The sequence below is a fragment of the Amblyomma maculatum genome, chromosome 1 (genome assembly GCF_055883805.1).
Source record: "Amblyomma maculatum isolate TAMU_Amacu chromosome 1, ASM5588380v1, whole genome shotgun sequence".
Lineage (NCBI taxonomy): Eukaryota > Metazoa > Arthropoda > Arachnida > Ixodida > Ixodidae > Amblyomma > Amblyomma maculatum.
This window is the reverse complement of record NC_139344.1, coordinates 469770225-469790933: the sequence shown is the minus strand read 5'-3', so window position 1 is coordinate 469790933 and position 20709 is coordinate 469770225. Positions and strand designations below refer to the sequence as shown.

Here is a 20709-nt window from a genome sequence, read left to right as displayed (position 1 = left end):
TGCAAGTAAACATCATTTTAATTTTTTTTTCATTTTATATTAAATCCATGCTTTTTTTTTTTTTTCACGCGCTAGATCTTACTTTTAGCGCAAGTTTCTTCTTGGTCACCACACAAGGACCAATAATATTCACCACCTTCCTTCCTTTGTCCTTAAGTGTAAAGATAACTTTCTTTTCATTCATTTCTTGTGCTTATTTTTGTGTGTGTGGCATTGCTTGGTCTATTTCTTGCCCCTCTGAATTTTTTAAGATAAAATATAATACATTCAAGAATTTTCGTACATGTTAAAGAATGCCAGGTGGTTCTAATTCATCGCTTTCGCAGCCCGCTGGTTCGATGGCGATGCATGCGCGAGACGGCATGTACATACATCCGTGACCGCTGCTTCAGCACTCTGACACGGTACGCAACAAAGCTCGGCGCAGGGCTGGCAGGGTTCGTCAGTATTTGCGTCGGCATTGCAGCCTGGCTATGGTGGCTAGCCTGGCAGCTCTTGGCTCGCAGCGACGCCAAGGGCGACGCTGTTAGCAAGCGCGGCCTGCTTCCGTCGTGATTTAGTGCACTTCGGTACGGCGCGACGTTGACGTCGCGCAAGTACGCTTTTACCGTGGTGGCATTTCCAGTGCGTTCGACGGGTAGGCGGTTACCGCAGCACCATCGATAACGGCTTCAAAAGCCTGCAGTTAAATGCACTTCACGATGTGCCTAGTACCGGATGTCACATTGTTCACGAAAGTCAAGCTCGTTTACCTCCTATCACAGTTTAAAGACCAGCAATTAATACGTCAGAGACGTCGGTACGTCGCTACCACCACGCACAGAAGCCCCATTGTTCACGAAAGTCAAGCTCGTTTACCTCCTATCACAGTTTAAAGACCAGCAATTAATACGTCAGAGACGTCGGTACGTCGCTACCACCACGCACAGAAGCCCCCGCAGCCGAGGTTACGAATAGTGCCAGTAAAACCAACGTTCTCACGGCGAGTAAAACCAATGAAGATTGACATGCAGCACAAGAATTCCGCAGCAAAAAAAAAGGGCGCTGCAGCTGCTTGTGGCAATAATTTGCTTAAATTATTTTGTGTTTTGTTACGCATCACATATTACTACTAAAAAAACCAAACATTTAAGGTTGTTTATAAATTATAAGTTTTATTTTGAAAGTTTGTGAAGTTTGCAAAAATGCATTTAAAAGTTTGCAATGGCGCTTGAGACTCTAGCGCTATCGTTTTCGTGAAAACAGCCGGCGGCATGCTTCACTATGTGTTTCATGACCGTAGGAAGTTGTTCGCGTTCGTTGTGTTCGTCGTGTTTTCTTAGCGTGAGTAGTGCAAATGGCCGATCATGTCTTGGTTAAATGGGCGACCGCTCAGAAGTGGGACGTATATCCTGTAAGAAACCTACAATCAAAAGAACTGCAGGCGAAACTGATGGATAATCCAAAATACTGGAACATTATTCCAAACCAAGGAGTACTACATGCCCAGTGGAAGGAGGGGTCGTACTCTCCTACGTTCATTCTCGGAGTGGGTAAGTAGTCAAACGTCTCTTGTCTCTTTTCGTATTCGTGACTTAATAATGTTTACCTGTGAAACACCTTCCTTTGCTACTCGCGGTGAGTCGTGTCGCGAAGTCGTTTACATGCCCGCATTACGACCGCATTGTGTTAACCGGCAGGTGACAGTAGTGCACATGGTGAAAGAGGTAGACAGTTGATTCCGGGAATTGCGTGAAATTAAAACAAAAATGCATAATGAACTGAATTTGCGGAAATAGTAGAATAAACGCGGCTGCTGTCGTTACGTGGACCTGATTCTCCCTGTTTACACAGCAAATGGCAATTCTCGGTGTTTCGTGATAACAGGAGTAGGCTTCCCAATTTGGGCTCTATAAAAAAAAAATAAAAAGAAAAAAAAAAAAACATCCTGCCCGCATCGTCGTCTCGGAACGGTGCGGCATGGAGAATGGCAGCTCCTTGATTATTGAAGCCGATTTAGAACAAGTTTTAAAGATGCCCAGGGTGCTCGTTCCGAGACAATTGGTAGTGTAGCAGCGAAACGGACGCTTTCACAGCTGCAGGCGACTGAAGTTTAAGCAGATAAAAGCGCCTAACGTGTTGTCGCATTCATTTACTTTCATATTCATTTGTTTGTTTCTTTTTATTGAAGCGTCAAACATGCTTCCTTTCTTCGCTACCAGCCATTCCTCAGATTTCGCGCAGAGAGAGAAAACTTTATTAAAAAAAGGGGGAAAAAAAGTGTGTGTGGTGGGGAGGCAGTGTGTGGAGTCTCCATTCTAATACCTCTGTCACACGGACACGGCTGAACTCCTTTCAACTCCTTTCAACCAAGGTAGCCATTACCCCGAGGGAGATACGTGCCGTGTCACACAGCAGTCCATTATGGAAGGAAGTTAAATGGAGTTTTGAAGCAAAGGAGATCGACGATCTCCATTGATGGGCGAAGGGAGTACTCTCGTTTCCAATGTGCTTTGCTTCCGAGTCATTAAATAACATATTTCTTCAATAATGTAATTTTTACTCCTAAATATATTAGTTTTTATTGCATAAAATTTTATTCTAACTCGGTTAGTTGCGTTTAGTTGTCGCGACACTGCACCACGTATTGCACAACGCCGCACATGGTGTCCAGCAGAGCGGAAAAAATGGCTATGTTTAGAGCATGGTCGTTGTTTTCAGTAAATGTGTGTTCTTTTATATTGATATGACTAAAGCTAATTGAATTTTGCGAGGAAAATAGTAGTATAAAAAATATTTCAGTTTGTTTTGGACATTATTTTTATATCTTTGTGCAAAATAAACAGCGCCTAATGGCCCCCTGTTGGCTGCTCTGATAAGCTCGTTGCAAGCCGTGTGACACGGGGACAACTCCTTTAAGGCGAAACTCCCTGCGACTCCCTTGCGCTCCTTTAGACCAAGGAAGTTCAAGGTAGTTCCGAGTCGGCCGTGTGACAGGGATATAAGACTCCAGTGGCCTGGGCTGCCGCTTTTGCCTGAGTTACCAGCCTACGCTGGGTTGCTAGGTCAGAGCATAGCAAAGCAAGCAGTGATATCAGTTACCAACAGCATAATGCTGCAATGATTTTTAGCTGCCGATGTAAAAGTTGCTCCCAGTGCGTGGGGTATGGCCAACAGGTGGAAGGGCACCGCTCTCTCCACTTCATTTTCAATGCTGCCGTTGCACTTTGCCACTACTTCTGGATGAGGCTATCTGCCACGGGATCGCATGCTCCCTTTCATAAAGCTCACGACTGTGCATGGGTACAATCCCAGCATTCATGGACGCATTTCAGTGGAGGTGAAATACAAGTTGACTGTGTACTGTATGATGTCATTTGCACATTAAAAAACCCCAGGTGAGCCCACCACTACGGCATCCCTCATCGCTATAGCTTAAGTCGCTTTGGGACATAAAACACCATGAACCTACCATAAAGCAGAGTGGCTATGTTTTACGGTATGCGTGGGAGCTCAAACTGTTTTTCTGGAAATGCATCCTTTGTTTTGTCCACTACTGCTCAAGTGGGCATTCTGCCCACTTGAGCAGTAGTGATGCTGGATGGTGTCAGCTCGCAGTTAAACATTACCATGTCCTTTTATGTGCCAAGGTTTGCTCAAGGGCTAATGTTCCTCCTTAAGAAGTGTTGCTTTGAACCCTAAACAGTGTCCATGCTGCGTTTCTCTTGTCAGTGGTCATCATTTGGTCACTATTTTGCTAATCTCATGTGTGGAACCAGATATCTGCACAATGCGTTATACTGAATAATTTTTGTATGATGCATTTGAGTGCAAATACAATTTAGTGAATAGACCTTGCCACATGTCGTTTTGCAGGAAAGCTGCAGCTGTGACAAAATGTCTAAGCCAACAGATGCAAAAAAGAGAGTCCTGGAGCTTGAGGATGAAGTGGGGTCTGCAAAAAAAAAGAATGAAGAAATATAAGGCCGCAAGAGATGAAGCACGTCAGATGCTTGGTATGTGATCGCTTTTTTCTGAAGCCATTGGAATGCTGATCTCCATTGCCATGAGACTGAAATTATTTGCTGTGTCACCAGATGCTACGTAAAGCATAACAAATTCAAGTGCTAACTCTTAAATGAATAAGACATCTTGGTCTGTAGCACGTCCTAGTAAAAGCACCAGTAAGATTATGTTGCTGCAATAAGGTTCCCCCTACACTGAGGATTAGGATTGGTGTTCCTCCTGTAGTTGTCTTTGCGACACATTATAGGTGGTGTACAGTAGTGCTCAGCTACACCGTGGCGCTGCTGCATGACGCCACCAACCACCATGCTTGCAGTGCACGTAGCAGATGAACTGCTGCCACTCCTGCTCTGCAAGCATGCTTTGTTTGTGTTACAGTGACTTGCGTGTCACATGTCATTGCTTGGGATCGGCATGCATCTGAGATTGAGCCTGTTGTCGTATGTGATAGCTGCATGAAAATGCATGGTAAACAAATGCCACTCAAGGTGAGCACCTGTGCTGATTTGTGCTGCTCAAGCCGAGGCCGAAAAACGGGCGCGGGTTTGGGTTCCTTTCTGTTCTGGAGTGGTCGGTGACAACAACGCTCCAGTGAACCCGGAGAGCTGCATTAGGTTCAAACACATTCACGGGGTATAAGTTGTAGCCAGATGGCTGCGGCAGGTCTGTGGTGCTCTTGCATTACTGTGGATGGCGTATCTGAATGGAACCCTTGATTCCCTCAGATTTTAACCTCAGAGTCTCCTGCAAATGATGAGGTGCATCTAGAATGAGCGCAGGAGGGACAGCAAAAAATCTAAATTTGTATGAAATTATCATATGTGGCCTCGTCCTGTCTTGGACCTTGGAATCCTTATGGCATGCGCTTCATTTTCCTGTGCCATTTTGGTCACTTAGGTGGTGTTTTTTTTTTTTTTTTCACAACAGGAAATTTATGCTTGTCCAAGCTCGGCACCTGGCTCAGCAATCTGCCTAACTTAACTCGGTCACTACACCATGTTAGCAAATGTCGACACGAAAGACAGACACGAGATAGGTGAAGCATGGGCTATCGAGTATCAGCTACACACTCGAGTGTCAGCCTTTGTCCAAATGTATGGCGTATTGCTGCCGCCATACATGTATATTGCATGCTGACCTCTTCAAGGCCCTTGCTACCGACAAACTGTTTCAGGGATGTGATCTGGCTAACTTCTGTTAAAGCGCTCACAGCTATCTTGGCATCATCATTCGCACCCATGGATTCATTCTAAGCAATAGCAGCACCCGTCAGTTGCACTGTAGTTACAACGTCCTCCACAGTTAATTCAATCCAGGCATTTCCACAGCGAACAAAGAGATCAGAAGTGGGATGTCAGCATTGGCTTCATCAATTGCTATCAGCATCCCCTAGATTATGTACCGCTGATAGGGCGCCTTGAGTGCGTGAGTGATGCCAGTGTCTAGCAGCTAAATTTTGAATGGCGCATTTGGTGACAGAAAAGGGTTGGTCATGCAGTCAAGGGCAAAGAAAAGGCTTTTCTCCTGTGGTGAATGTTACATGGGCTGCTGCTGCTAGTGATGAAATAGTATGTTTTGTTCCAGCTTTCTTATTTTGTTTTTTTTTCAGATGTTGCTGAGCTGGTCAATCAGCTGACAGAATCCGTTAATAATGCTGCGTGTACAACACAAGCAGTTGTGCTGCCAACCGAGGCTCAGGTCAGTTGCTTTAGTCTAGTGTCTGCATGGTTGTGCTCATTACTGCCTTTCTCGATGAAACTTTTTTAAGGGTCACACAAGAACTTGGTTCTAGCTTTATGATAGCACTGCCACAAGTCATGCACTTCCATTGAGAAGTGTGCAGGGATAGGGAAACGAGGAGCTCATTATCCATGTGAATGAAGTCAGCAGTCACTGAATTCAGAGATAGGCAAGCAGCAATGCTCTTTATGATTGGTTGGCTCTTAGGGTTTAATGTCCAAAGCGACTCAGGCTATGAGAGATACTGTAGTGCAAGGCTCTGGAAATTTCGACCACCTGGGGTGCTTTAACGTGCACCGACAACACAGAGCACACGGGCACCTTGCGTTTCGGCTCCACTGAAAAGCGGCTGCCCTGGCTGGGATGCTGTTTATGAGGCTGGGCTCACAGGCTGCATAATTAGTAGCATAATGATATTTTTAAATGAATGTCAATTTGATAGAAACGACCAAAGACAGACAGTGCTATTTTCTTAAATTCGTCAAAACAACCATGAAAAAAAATCCCAACTGCTTCCTTTCATTTTAGTGACTGTTACTTCATTCGTGTGTATATTGATTTGGAAGAGTTTTTGTGAAAGCTGTAGTGATCGGAAGTGCAAGGTTACTTTTGTTTACGCTTCCTGTTGAGCATACTTCGCTTGGGCTATAGCAAAGCCCTTTTCATCAGAAAAGAGATTTCCATTAGCTTGTTTAATATTCAGCAATTTCTTAGGTTATCGATCTCGGAAGGCCATCTTTTTGCACTACAACTCGAATGACGCAGCTGGTGCTCCTCTAATCAGTCATTTTAGCGACTTGGGCCAGTCATCATGGTATTCAAGCTAATGTGCATATAATCCACTTCCACCTGACAGCCACCTGCAATGTCACTCTGGCAAGTCAAAGGCAATTAACCACCATGGTATTGCCAGGAGGGTCTCCTTTGAGAAGGAGTTGTGGCTTCTTAAGCTGATCCAACAATAGTTCAATTTCACTTTAACCCCTTGAACACTATTATTTCGAGATTTCTAGCTAAAATTGCTTAAAATTACGATATCGTTAAAGGCCCCATTACATGAAAATTTGTTGTCTGTGTTGTGAGTGAAACATCAAGAGCATGGCGCTGGCAAGTGGCATGGCCGAACACACATTCTTCGATGATTTGTGTGGCTTAACGAGACCACGATATCCAAAAGTTAGGAGGAGCTGCTAACTCCGGTCGTTCATTTGAGGTGGGAAGGCGAAATACGAATCAACATTGCAGTGCTCTTCAATGCTGAGTCAGGCTTGCTACACCTAGGCTACGCAGACATGTTGATACAGCTTGGTTAAAGCAGGGCTTTATATGTTGGGTGGTAGCCTACACTGGTCGCATCATACCCTTAAAGGCGGAGCTTAAGTGTCCCTTTAGTTTTTATTTTTACTGCTGGTTTCTACTGGTAGTGTAATAAAAAAGGAGGTATCCGAGACAAAAATATTTGAACCAGAAACTAAGTCAAATGAGCGCAGTGAAGTTTATTGCTCATTACTTGAAAAATCAACTGCCTGCCAATAAGCAGCAATCTAGTCGAGTAACATATAGCGAGGTAACTGGAAATGTTTTACAAGGGACGACCAAGAATGGAAGCCCAGGGGGTTTCATCGGAATGTTGTCAATTTTCATCCACTGACACAGAACTCGCAATAGTATCGTCTGAGCTGTCATCATCTTCGTCGGAAGAACTACTCATGTCATCACTGTCGTCTTCACTTCCCATAACAATGCAAAAATTGGTGTCTGAGCCATCTTCGGATGGCTAGGATGGCAACGAAGAAAAGCTTCTTTCCCGCGATGGCGGGCCAACAGTGCATGCGTTGCCTCTACAAGGCACCATTTTTCTCATTAAGGCTGCTTAAAAGGCTTTCAAGCGGTAGAACAAAAAGCACTTAACGGGTCAGTGGTGCCATCTGTCAAATGGCGCATGACCTAAGCCACAGAGGAGCGCTGTACTCGCCTAAAACTCTCAGGGTGAGGATCTATCCTGCAAGGACAAGCACTCGTCCAAAATGGCTTGAGGGCATCTTTGCAAGGACGAGCTGCTTGTCCAAAGCGCTTGAGGGGTTAAATTATGAAAGCTACCTGTGCAAGCTGGAAACTAAATGTTACCTCAAAGTAGCACATACAGAGCAGGGAGTGCATGCTTTTGCTAAACCTTCATTGGCAGTTTTTTTGATTGGTTGAGCTTCTGATGTACGAAAAGGATGTTAGTATTTTTAAACAGGAGGTGACAATGTGGGCACTGTGCTCTGTCTAAACTGGCTTTTAATGGCCTTTGCAATGTTAATGATGAGTAAATCCCTTTATTTTCTGACTTAAAATCTTTTTTTTTTATTGTTGAAATGCAAGCATAAATTAGGTCGTTAAAAAATCTCTTATTTCTTGTTTTTTCTTCTGCTATAGCAATGCACTATTAGCGCTCAATCCTTTGCGGGGCATTATGTGCCCTCTTTTTGGCTAGTTACTTTAAATACATATTACACAATTGTCAGGTTACACTAATAAAAATGTTAAAAGATGTTTGGCCTGATTCAAAATTAGATCAAAGCACCGCTCGGGAAGGTGTCAAAAACATCCAATAGTTTTCGTATGCCTTCATTGTTGTACATGTTAAAGTACGGCTTCTTGAATGTGTATTTTTACTTGCAAACAAATGACCTTAATTATGCATTTTGGGGTTTCTTTGAATGTTCTTAAGCTGGTCTAAGTTTTTTGTTGTTTGTAAAGCCCCTTCATTTTCTTATTGCATATCAAGGAATATTGTTGCATGTTACAATACTTGTCATAGTACTAATATTTGCTTTTTGTTCTTGCAGGTGCACATTGGCAGCAATATTATGGTAAATCAGCAGTTGATTGACCGCATGAAACTCAGTGCGGGCAATCAAGCAACAAAGTTTGCGTGTAACTTGGTGCGGGTTGTGTTCTCACCCGAAGAACTGGAAGAAAGCTCACTCTATGGCCGTGTCTGCAATGCCCGCAAGGAACAAGCTCCAAAAAAGGCACTGGGCTGCCCAAAATTGGATGCTGTTATCTGTAAGTCCTCGAGCTCATAGCCTGTGCATGTGATGCAAGAGCATTCTGAAATATTGTCCAAACAGCTGACTTTTCAGTGATGGTCAGGGCCATAATGCTTGCCTTAATGCATAATGCTGTGGTGCCTGCATGGCGCTCACACTGTCCGTGCTCTGTATATTTAATTTACAAAAGCTAAGGAAGGCTGGATGGACTCTAGCTTGTTCATTGCAGTCATGCTTCTAATGTTTTTTTTTTTCTTTTTGCAGCCTACACCTGCTTGCTCAATGGAGTACTAGCCAAGGTGGTCACCGGCAGTTGCGCAAGTTTGCACTGGGATTGTGGACAGTGATCCAATTTTTTGTCGCAGGGTCTTCGAAAGCAGGCCTAATTGCAAGGCCTAAACAGAGGAAGTACATCTATTCAAATAAATATAAGCTCATACAAACAAATGTTTCAGTCTGAACCTACTTCCTTCGAACATCCACCAAATATCCCATAGTCATCATTCCTTCGAACTTCCTTTGAACCAATAATTGGCCACTGCCTGTGAACTCAACTCAAACTGACAACGGTCTGTTCCCTGGGAGCTCAAAGGAAATTCACAGGAAATTCACAGGATGGTCAGAGAAAGTTAATTCACTGTGAATTCAAAATCAGTAGCCAATTCTCAGTTCAGAGGAAGTTGCTTCCTTCTGACTTTTTTGAGTTCACATTGAACTCAAAGGATGTTCCCATTTTTATAAGGGCTGCCGCATGAGAAACTGCTGCGCCAGATGCCATCGGTGGAAAGCATAACTGGTGCTGCAGTGGCAAAGCAAGGTATCTAATGCTAAAAAAAAGAAAAAAAAAAACAATTGGTAACCGGATGCTCGTGCCTCTCTCAGATGACGGCATCCAGACGGCCTGAAGTGGGCCTTTTGCCGCGCGTTCGATCTGCTGATTACACTTCATGCAGGCACGCTATAGCCAGGACTGTACAGGAATGAAAATAATGTGCGCTGTCGAGTCATTCGAAAAAAACGGATGCAGCCCAGAAACACTGTGTTTTACTGAGGCAGTTTTCCATGCCCTTCACAATTTTTCCATTCTACTAAAATGATTTGGAATACGTTGCTTGCTCATTGAACGTTATCGCCTCCTTCTGTAATTCGCGTTAAGGTGAAGGTGATTGCGAAAAACGTCTGTGTGATGCCTGATGCCACAGCGCATCAGGAATTTGACGCGTACAAAACTGATTCTGAATCATTCATTGCTGTGTCTGTCACCGTCAATTTGCGAAGTCGAGACAAACAATAACCGAAGAAATACTTTTATTGCTGGAGAATGATGAGGACGAAGTGGCGCGCTCGTTTGTGGAAGATTAAGAAAAAGAAGTGTGTGGAACTGGGCCCTCATTGCCTGCTCCTTGGCTGTTTCTCAATGCATATATCTTTAATCCTCTTTTATAAATGTATTTCTCCCTGTTACAATAATATGCCAAAATTTAAAAACCTTGAACGATTCACAAATTCCGGAGAACTTCAGATCTGCGCGGTGCGCTATAATTGGACAAAGGCCTTATCAAAGTGGCCATAATTACTAGCGCAAAAAAAATTATGCGCGGTGTTGTAATGATTTTGAAAGCTGAGGTAGTGTAGAATAGGCGGAAGAAGTTTAAACAGTGTTAAAACAGTTTTTTTTTATTTTCCTAAGAAATTTTCAATGTTCGCTGTTTTCTGTAAATTAGCGCGATCGTATCTGTATGCAAATGTCACAAAAATATAAGCTTTACCTGTTTGCGGATAACTATGCTGAGAACATAGTGTGGAATTATTGCTGCTTTACAATGAACCTTTTCTGAAACAAAGGCCTGCAATTTAGGAAAATTTCGTTTCTTGGGCCGATCTTGAGAATTTTTATAAAAACATCTACTCTTACCCAAATAGCGAAAATTAACTGAATACAAATAAAACCATGTATATATTCAGTCAGATAATTTTCAGATAGCTAACTTGAACATAGTTTGTGTAATCTGTAACTAAATTTGGCCAGAACAGCAGAGAAGCTCGGAACTCCGCCTCTTCGATATTATTAATCAGTCATGATGCAACAATATATAATATTTTGAAGTATATATAAAAGGTCGAACGACCGTCTTTTGTTCGATCATAGGTGGAAGCGGGAGGGGAAAGATGACGTGCGCATTTGTCGATGCACCAACTGTATAGATTTACGCAACGTTGTGGATGGTAGATGGGGAGGCTTTGTATTTTTTTTTTAGAAAATGTTATGTCCGCGGTTGGCTTGAAGAAACAATGCTTTTGCGAACAGAAAAAAAAATCAATTTATTAGACCTCGACTCGAGCGGTGCGCGCTGGCGGCCGCTCACCGGCGCGGTCCAATCTCTGGGCACGGCTGGCCGATGCAGACAGGAGAGGGCTGGGGTAAAGGAGGAATGGAACGTCGAGAAGGTCGTTGGTCCTTCGTTCCCACGCGCAGCCCTTGCGAACGCAACACCGCGGCGGGAATCGACGCGCACTGGTTGAGCAGTTCATTGTTCCACCTCGTCTACGAATCCCCCGCTGCGTGGCTGTGCGGCCTCCTCCCGAAGCGTTCATTTCAGAGCTTGATGAAGACGCTACAAGACTTGTGACTGCTTCTTATACCTTTCTTTAATTGCTTCCCTCGTTAATTTTCTTATTCATTGTGCTGTGTATATTTTTTTTTTCTTGCGCCTATATACGTTACATGTGCTCCGGTTTGTGCTTGCTACATATCGGTGAATAGTAGAGCTGTGAAATGTCGCCGGAGTACGGATTACAGCAACGGCGGGAAACCAACGGCATTCTCGGACTCAGTGAAAGCCGTCATCTTAGACCGTGAGTATATATCTTTGCAGCATGCCATTGCTTCATAATTGGTTCTATATAATCTCCTACCAGTCCCAAATGTTCTCTTTCCCTATTCTCCTCGAAATAACTGCGCGAAGCATGACTTCAAGAACTAAGCGAATTTTCGTCCGGGTTACATGCAAGCAAGTGCGTGGACTTATTTACTGGCTGCGATATGAACAACATTTGCGCCGAAAATAGAGAAGCCGTGCATAACAGGTGTGTGTGCCACCAACGCGCGACAGAACACTACCGGCAGCCATTTGCGCAGTTTTTTGACTGCGCAGCGCGCCGCTATCAATTAGTAACCGAATACTACGCGCTCAGCTTTGTACATATATTTTGGACAGCGTCTTTTCTGCGCGCAGGAAGCCATGTTCGCTCAGTTTTTGGATTTTGTTAAGAGTTAGGGCAGTTTTTTGTTTTCAAATGTACAGACGATGCTTTGAAAACTGTCCGTGCGGTCTGTGCAAGCGAATTTTACAGTGAGGCAGACGTTATGTGCGTGATGCCGCTTGATGATTAGGCTATACTTTAGTTATAATGAACCCCCACTTTTATAATGGTTAATAACATATTGAGGAATTGAAAGCCGTGAACAGCGCAAGTGATCCCCTTTTCAAACGTTTCTTAATCGACGCCCCCCTTCTGAGAACGCACCTTCAGGTGAGGGCGCGCTGTCAGGAAGCGGCGACAATAGGAGAGCGGTTTCGCAGACGCCCTTCGAAGGCTGAGGAAAATAACAAAACAAGCAAAAAGGCGCATCAGCCGTGTGTGCACTGCGCCCCTGTCACTGGAAAGTAAACAACGTGCATGTGGGACACATTGTACAAAAAATTGACGGCCGGTATGAGGCGACCATATCGTCCGAGATATATAGCTCGCGAAGCGCTCGATCACGGCGCGCACTTTAAATGGGACAGCACGTCAGGTCCGCCTGTTCGGCAATTATAGCTCTTTGTGCCTCACGTACTTTATGCATGAAGTGCACGTCATAGCCATCGTACAAAAATTTTAAACCGAAGCAGCGACTCACGTATTCTAATTGTATAGGAAATCATTTGGGAGTAGAAAAGAGCAACTTAATAAGATGTGCATGGTTCTTTAATGAACAATATGTATAAATGGACGGTTGAATAGTTACAGTAATGGAGTGTTGTGCTAATTCTTTACGGCCGTGACCACTATAAATATTACTCATATTGCTCTTAGCTTTAAGCTCTGGCATTGACAACCCTATCCAAAGAACCGACTAGTAGTGACAGGTTGTTTACAGCTGTTGATGAAAAGGTAGGTCATCATGCTATTATTGCAACCATATTTGCTCCTTTTTGTACCTTTGTTTATTACAAGCAAAACTTAATTTTGTTCTCTATTCCTAGGGACGCTGCACCTCTTACAACACCCACTGTTCAGTCGCTTTCATTCAAGGTACAAAAAGGAGGAAATTAACATGCACTCATAGGATAGCCTGTCACCGTTAACAGCTGCAAATAACACGCCGCAGCAACCTTGGATGAGGTTTTCAATGGGGTTACCTGAGATGCCTAGCAATTTCTGCAATATTTATACCAACCGCTGCAGTGAAACAAAAAAAGGTAACACTGCATCACTGTAACTGCTGCATGCACCTTTAAATGTGCCATAATTTTATTGCCTATTTTTATAGACGCAGGACCTCTTGCTATTGACTTTGTTCAGTAATCAACCGTCTTTCATTGCTTCAATTGCTATCTCTCCATCACTTTATTGTTGCTCCGGGTGTGATCATTTGATTTTATTGTTCAAATAATATTGTTTTATCATGTGTGGATGATTTAGCCTACACATACATGCTTTCATTTTTTTTAGATGTGCATCGGAATGTTTTCTACGTAGAAATGGATCGATTGAGTTGTATCACTGGTGCGAAAACCGACAGTTTGGTACCCCCAGAAGATCTGTGTCCTGTGGGTGGCAAGGGTATATAGAAGAGGATAATCAGTGGAAAAGCCTGCCTAAAAACTTACAAAGATGACGCAAAAGCGAAATGCTGATCAGGGTGAGTGTCTGATTAGTTCTGTTATCCCACTTCACTTGCTAGGTGATGTGAATATATATGAAGCACCTGAGTATATTTTGTGGTATACTCGCTAAAAATTGCGTAGACATTAAATTTTTCCTCGTTCAATTATTTTCAGTAACGCACGAATTGGAATAAAGCGAAGTCATCCACGCATCTAATGCCCATAGACATTAGATGCGTGAATGAGTTCATTAATTGTGTTCCTATGAGAACATGCAATAGTTTGTCCAATATATTAATATGGTAAAAGTCGAGTTTTTTACTGTTAACCGGAGTAACACATATGCTCCGTATCATAGCCTTATTTGCCTATAGTTTGTGACTGCTCTTTCTTAAATTTTATTCTGCAGAGTACACGTGTGTCATCCTGTACGCCTATTTAACTCGCGAACAATTTGCAATCGAATTCCTTTTGTGATGTTGTTTCAGCTACAAATAACGAATGGCAGTTGTGACAATATAGGTAGCTTTAGGTACAACGTGTAGCGCGGAAATCTTTAATATATATGATGATATTTTTACTCACCGCATTGCCTAAACCAGCCTGTTTGAAGAGACGAAATGAAAACAAATGTGGATGTCTTTGGACAGGAACAGTAATCGTGGAGTCAGGACCATTTTGTTTTAATTCAATTTCCCTATGTCGTGGGCTAATCTCTCGACACAAAGGAAAGACCCTTAGGTTTGCAAGATGCGGCGTAGTTTTCTCAGAAAAAAAAAAAGAAAACGCCTATCACTTAAGCTGGAAAACCCCCTTTTTGTCATTTCAAAATGTTGCACGTTTGGAGGCTTGCTGCTTGCGCACTAAAATTTTGTCATCCATTGTTTTTTTACTCACCACATCAACATAACTTTTATTTGTATAAGAAGTATTGAAAGCTTGTTTCATTGATGCAGTTGATTTAGTAAAATATTGCAAACTTTGCTGAAGCGCAACGCGCTACAAAAATGTTTATTTTCAACCTTACATACTGGCGTGATGCGTTACGTTGTTTGCACTAAAATATTCTGTCTTTTATTGTTAATTTAAGGCAGAATCTGGAGATCTAAGCTGCTATGCGTGTTCTCTGTAACGCTGGAAAGCAGTTCGCTTATGATTGCATTATAAAAAATTACACATTTAAAAACCATCTTCAAAAATATAGTATTGTTAGTTATGGTCAAAGCTGAGAAATGGAATATTATATTAATAGACTAGATTGAATACTACTGCACCTAGAAATAAAAAAGAATGAAAGACAGAGAAAACGTGCAGCCTTCACTTGCGTTCTGCCATGAAATTGACAGAAATAGCGAATTAATACCATTTTAAGCTAGATTATGTCCTTGCTGACAAGCAGAAAAAGGCTTTATTAGCGCTGACAAGGCTTTAAATTTTACTTACAGTAAAATGTAACTAAATTCCGCAAATACTAAATTGAAGTTTTGATGCCTACGCTATAAGGAGGAGTCATATAAGCAAATCTATAGATTAAAACCAGGCATTTTTATATTTTTATTTTTGCATTTTGCAGAATTCAATATATTTACTGACTCATATTAACAAGGTACTTTGCATTGTTTCCAGAGATTTCGATAAAAATCGATGTTGCGGCATTTTCTTCAGTCCTAATCAGTTTTCCTTATTTTACCATTTTTTTTTCAATTTTGGCCAATTTAAATATTATATGTAGAAAAAAACAAACCTAGAGCTTCAAGTTTTATCAGAAATAAAGAATTGAACCTAGATAAAGCAGAGAAATAGTTTCAGTGCCAGGATAATATTGGATCTTGCAAGAATGCAGGCTGAATTTGGCCATTATCAGGACAAGCACTTGGTTTAATATTTAAAGTTATATTTTTAAACAATATAACGCAACGCTTTTTAGTCCGCGATATTGTTGAGGTACTGAAGATTCTTGAGAGGTATTTGAAGATCGAAGATCTTTTTTTTTAGTCGCAGCAAATTTACCCTTTACTGCTGTTTTCGAATTTTGGGCAATTTTGATGCGTTGTGTAGAACACACCTAGCGGTCTGGAGCTCCAAATATTGCCTGGAATTAAGAACATGCGTTTGGAAGTGGAAACATATTTAGTGCAACCGACCTAATGCATCGCATTCCAGTATGCACGGTTAAAAATGCATATTTTTACAGCGCATCGGTCCTGAACCCAAGTTTGCGATTTTTTAATAACTCAACTGCAAAAACAAAACGTGTTCCTAATATTGTTTGTAAATGTAAAACCTGCATATATTTAGTGAGTAAAAAATAGTAGACAATATCATGGTATCCAAATTTGCAACATTTTGAAATGGCAAAAGCAGCGTTTTCTACCTCTAAAGATATACCGTAATATTTTTTTTTGTTTTCGAAGAAACTACGCCGTATCTTGCAAAACTAAGGTTAATTCCTTTGTGTCGAGTTATTTGCCCACCACATATAAAAATTTCATTTGAAACGAAAGATGGTCATGGGACCTCTATTATGTTTCTTATTAAGGCACCCATATACGCTGTGAGAAAGCCACTATCAAGGGCTTATTTTTAAAATTACATATTTCGAACGGTTGGGCCATCTAAGAAAATTTGAAAGCTAGGCACACCTTCGGTGTCGCCAGCCCTCACTTTCGGTTACAGCTGCACTTGCAAAGCTGAATTAATACGTTGAGTACTTTATTTTAGCCACGAATATTGGTGTCAATTTTAAAGAAAGACCGCAGTGACGCGATTCTCGTAATATTTGTAAGTGAAATCTGTAAAGCTTACAAATATACCTATATGTATGATCTCATGCAGGTTTTATTCAAGTTACATTGCACCTGTGCTTGATAGCTTGAGCCAAGGGTTAGAATAAACCATTAGAAACAGGCGATGGAAACCGATGACGCATTGCCGGCAGCCTCTTAGGACAGCACAGTAATGTTTTATTTTGTACGTAGGGAAGTGAGGTTATTCGCTCTAAGTACTAAATATTCACTTTAGACAATGAATACGACTTACAGAGTTGGTGAGCACGTTCGGAAACCTCTGTTTCGATATTTGCGGTTAGAAACCTCATGTGTACCTTCTTTTTTTCTATCTGCAGTGTTATGTAGATACCGAAACCGTTACCAGCCCATTCGCACACCGCAATTGTGCTGCTCCCAACATAATTTTGAGCGGACGAAACAACCTGCCGCTATGATGGCTGGTCCCATGCATGAGTAAGGGTGACATGCTGCCGATGGTTGCCTCGCGTCAGCCCTTTGGCGCACATGAAGGCTCGAGTTACACTGAGCGCGCTGAACTTTGCAGTGCGGATAATGACTACAAAGCGGTAAGGATACAAATGAGTGAAATATTATTTTTCAACTGTAAAGTACAAATACGGCCTTGTTGAACGGTTGGGCTGGCGCGGACAAAGAAACCATAGGCAACTTATTGGTCTAACGCTACACAGGGCTGTCGAGCCAAGCCAAGGCCTCAATTGTATTGTCCGGCAATCTGATTTTTGTATTTTTGAGGTTTCCTATTGTATCTGGGGAACGAAATGCAAACGTGATGGTTCTTTATCGCTAATAATGAAACGTGGTTTGTGCCGGTACTCTTCAAAGTAGCAACACAATTTATTGTGTTAGTCATTAATCAGTAATTTAGGTAAATAATGTCAATTAGGGATTCCAAACAAAACCTTTTCTGTGGCGCTCAAGGTAGCTTCCAGCAATATGTATCTGGTTTCCTTCCCCTGCCTCGGAAATGTCTTTTTTATCCCTTGGATCAAACTTGCTTGGACAAGCAGTATATGTGTAAAAATGGTGCACCTCATATTTCAAATGACTTCAGATATCAGCAGATGACTACATCACTACTGATACCACTTAAGGTCCTTATAATTGCTTGATTGACAGCCTTTTATCATTTTAACAGGCTAGGAAACTCATATGAATACGGAATGAAGGCTGACATTTTCTTTCGTATATTTTCTAGGATGCCTGAGGAGAGGCAGCGTGTACCTGAGTGACGTCCTCTCCAGGAAGACCGCGGCAGCAATCAAGCGATGGCTCGTGACAGTGAAGTAATAGGACGGCGGGCACAACGAGCAGGGAAACGTGACATCTTCAACTCAGTCTAGAAGCTGAAAGCCAGAATTAATTGATGTGAAGCCTCACAAATTTAGCTGTAAGTGCCATTTTTTTATTAGCAGGGCTTTGAGCATGTTTCGAATATTTAAGAAAAACCAATAAAAAGTGCTGTTTAAACCTATATTTGCCGATGCTCAGGCTTTTTTGAGCTACATACGTATGGGTTGCTTTTCACCTGCCCGGAGAACACCATTACTGATGCCACAAAGTTAGAGCCCGCTTGGAGGAGAAGATGCGCATCTCAAAATACTGCCGCAGCGCTAATTTTCCATGCACAATTGAACTGCAGACGTTTTAATGGGTACACCATAGGCCATGGAGGAGTAGACCACTAATTATACATGGATAAACCACCGGGCAGCGTGTACCGCCGAAGTATTGGGCCATGTGCGGGTAAGCCATGGCCCATATGCATCACCCTAGCGCGGCAGTAGGCTGGCCTAGTCGGCCATACTCGTTGGCCCGAGGTCCACTGCCGACGGTGGATAAACCACCGGCCAGCGAGTACGCTGAAGTGGTTGGGCCATGTGTGGGCAAGCCATGGCCCATTCATGACCTTAGCGCGGCAGTAGGCTGGTCAAGTCGGCAAGCCATGGCCCATGCATGACCCTAGCGCGGCAATCGGCTGGCCAAGTCGGCCGTACTCGTCGGCCCGAGGTCGATTGCCGATGATCGGCCGTTCTTAGGCCATTGTCAATCCCCGACCTCGGGCTGAGGTAGGTGGCCTAGGTCGGCCTGGTGAGTTTCAGTCGGCCATATTGGCAAGGGCCGAGTACGGGCCGACCATAGGCTTGCCGCATGGGTATGCATTTGTTCGTCAATGGGTTGTATGACTTTATTCCAGGATGGCTTGAGTCAACTCTGCCGTAAACGCCGTTCCCCTGTCCGTGATGAGCACTTCTGGGACGCCATTTTGCAAGAGCATTTGTTCGACAAACAATTTGCCGACTTCTGCCGCGGTACCATTGGCACAATGCTTTTGCTTCGGCCTAACGAATAAGGTAGTCAGTGATCCATTTGTAACCCATAGATGAAGATGGAAAGGGGCCAAGGAGATCCACTCCAATTTGTTGAAAAGGCAGGATTGGCGGCGGAATCGGGTTCAGTAGTCCCGCTCGTCCGACTGGCGGCGTCTTGCGTCGTTGGCACTCGCGACACGTCTTCACGTAGAGGGCAACTTCGACAGGCAGTCGCGGCCAGTAGTATTTCCAGTATTTCTCCTGGATTTGACGCAACATGAGCGCAAACCCGAGATGGCCTGCTTTGGGCTCATGTGCAACACCTCCAGAATTTCCTGCCGCAGGCAAATTATAGGCACGACAAGAAGCTGCGTGGTCTTGCTGGTTGCGAAATTTTTCTTCACTAAGAGGCCATTGCATAACGCGAACGATGATAAATGATGCCTGAACACAGCAGGAGGAGAAGCGGATTTTCCTACTAAGTAATCGACTAGCGCTCTGTGCTCAGTTTCTGATCGCTGTTCTGCGAAACTGCCGGCGCTTACCGGTTCCAAAAACGCGTCTTCGTCGTCTTCTTTCGCCGGCGAATCACGGGGGCTAGTGAAAAGCAGTCAGCATCAGATGCGGCCTGACTTGTAGACGACCGCCATGTCGAATTCCTGAAGACGCACTCTCCATCTGGTAAGGCGGCCGGAGGGGTCTTTCAAATTTGCCAGGCAGCAGAGCGCGGGGTGATCGCTTACCACCTCGAATGGTAGGCCGTATAAGTACGGGCGGAATTTTGAAGCGGCCCAGATGACCGCGAGGCACTCCTTCTAGGTCTTCAATTAATTGGCTTCGACTTTCGAGAGGGACCTGCTAATGTAGGCGATTACTGTCTCTTGTTCGGTATTCTTCTGAATGAGAATGATGCCTAGGCCAAGACTGCTGGCGTCGGTATGTATATGGGTCTCGGCGTTGTCTTCAGTGGCCTAGCACAGGAGGGGACTGTAGGCAGCGCTTAAGTTCCTCGACGGCTCCCGATTGCCGTGCTTCCCATTGAAATGGCACGTCTGCCTTTGTAAGCTGCGTCAAAGGTTCGGCGAGGCGCGAAAAGTTCTTGACGAATCGTCGGTAATACGCGCACAGTCCAAAAATCGGCGTACAGCATCCTTGTCACCGGGCTGTGGAAACTGTGCGATCGCAGCTGTTTTGTGTGGGCCGGGTCGAACTCTCTCCTTGCTGACGATATGACCCCGAAACAACATCTCTTCGCAGGCGAAGTGACACTTCTCTGCTTTCAACGTTAAACCTGAGGACTTGATAGCGTCAAGTACTGTTCGAAGCATTTTCAGATGGTCTTTAAAGTTCGAAAAGATGACGACAACATCGTCTAAATACACTAGACAAATTTGCCACTTCAAGCCAGCCAACTCGGTATTCATTACACACTGGAACGTCGCTGGTGCAGAGTAGAGACCGAATGGCATTACCTTAAACTCGAATAGGACATCTGGCGTGATAAACGTGGTCTTCTCGCGGTCTCTTTCGTCGACCTCTCTTTGCCAATACCCGCTCTTCAGGTCCATTGACGAGAAATACTTAGCGTTACAGAGCCGGTCCAGTGTGTCGTCAATGCGGGGAAGTGTGTAGATATCTTTCTTTGTTAAACTATTCAAGCGTTGGTAATCAACGCAGAAGCGAAGTACGTGTGGCGTCTTTGTTTACCGAAACGCTGGTACCGCTCAGGGGCTGTTCGATGACTGGATCACGTCATCATGCAGCATTTCCTCAATTTGATCGCGTATGGCCTGGCGTTCTCGCGGCAATACACGGTAGGGGATTTAACTTAGCGGTTGAGTGTGTTCGATCGTGATGATGCGATGCTTTGCCAACGGAGTTGGCCGCACTTTCGACGCTGAAGAAAAGCACTCACTATAGCTTTCAAGAAGAG

The 20709-nt window shown here is 43.5% G+C and overlaps 1 protein-coding gene and 1 long non-coding RNA gene across 3 annotated transcripts; both read left to right on the top strand.

Annotated features, from left to right (window-relative positions):
- Positions 1 to 1301: 1301 nt before the first annotated feature.
- LOC146209933 (uncharacterized) lies at positions 1302 to 9230 on the top strand. Its single transcript, XM_084605247.1, has 5 exons — positions 1302 to 1532; positions 3856 to 3995; positions 5615 to 5703; positions 8580 to 8799; positions 9048 to 9230. The coding sequence occupies exons 2-5, from the start codon at positions 3893 to 3895 to the stop codon at positions 9128 to 9130; spliced, it is 495 nt and encodes a 164-aa protein (XP_084461373.1). The 5' UTR covers positions 1302 to 1532; positions 3856 to 3892; the 3' UTR covers positions 9131 to 9230.
- A 2345-nt stretch (positions 9231 to 11575) lies between these two features.
- Positions 11576 to 17907, top strand: LOC146209932 (uncharacterized). 2 transcript variants are annotated; one of them, XR_014703487.1, is made up of 3 exons: positions 11576 to 11639; positions 13503 to 13692; positions 17663 to 17907. It is a non-coding gene; the product is annotated as an uncharacterized LOC146209932 (long non-coding RNA). The 2 variants fall into 2 exon arrangements; XR_014703488.1 differs by lacking the exon at positions 11576 to 11639 and adding an exon at positions 11749 to 11870.
- The last annotated feature ends 2802 nt before the right edge of the window (positions 17908 to 20709 follow it).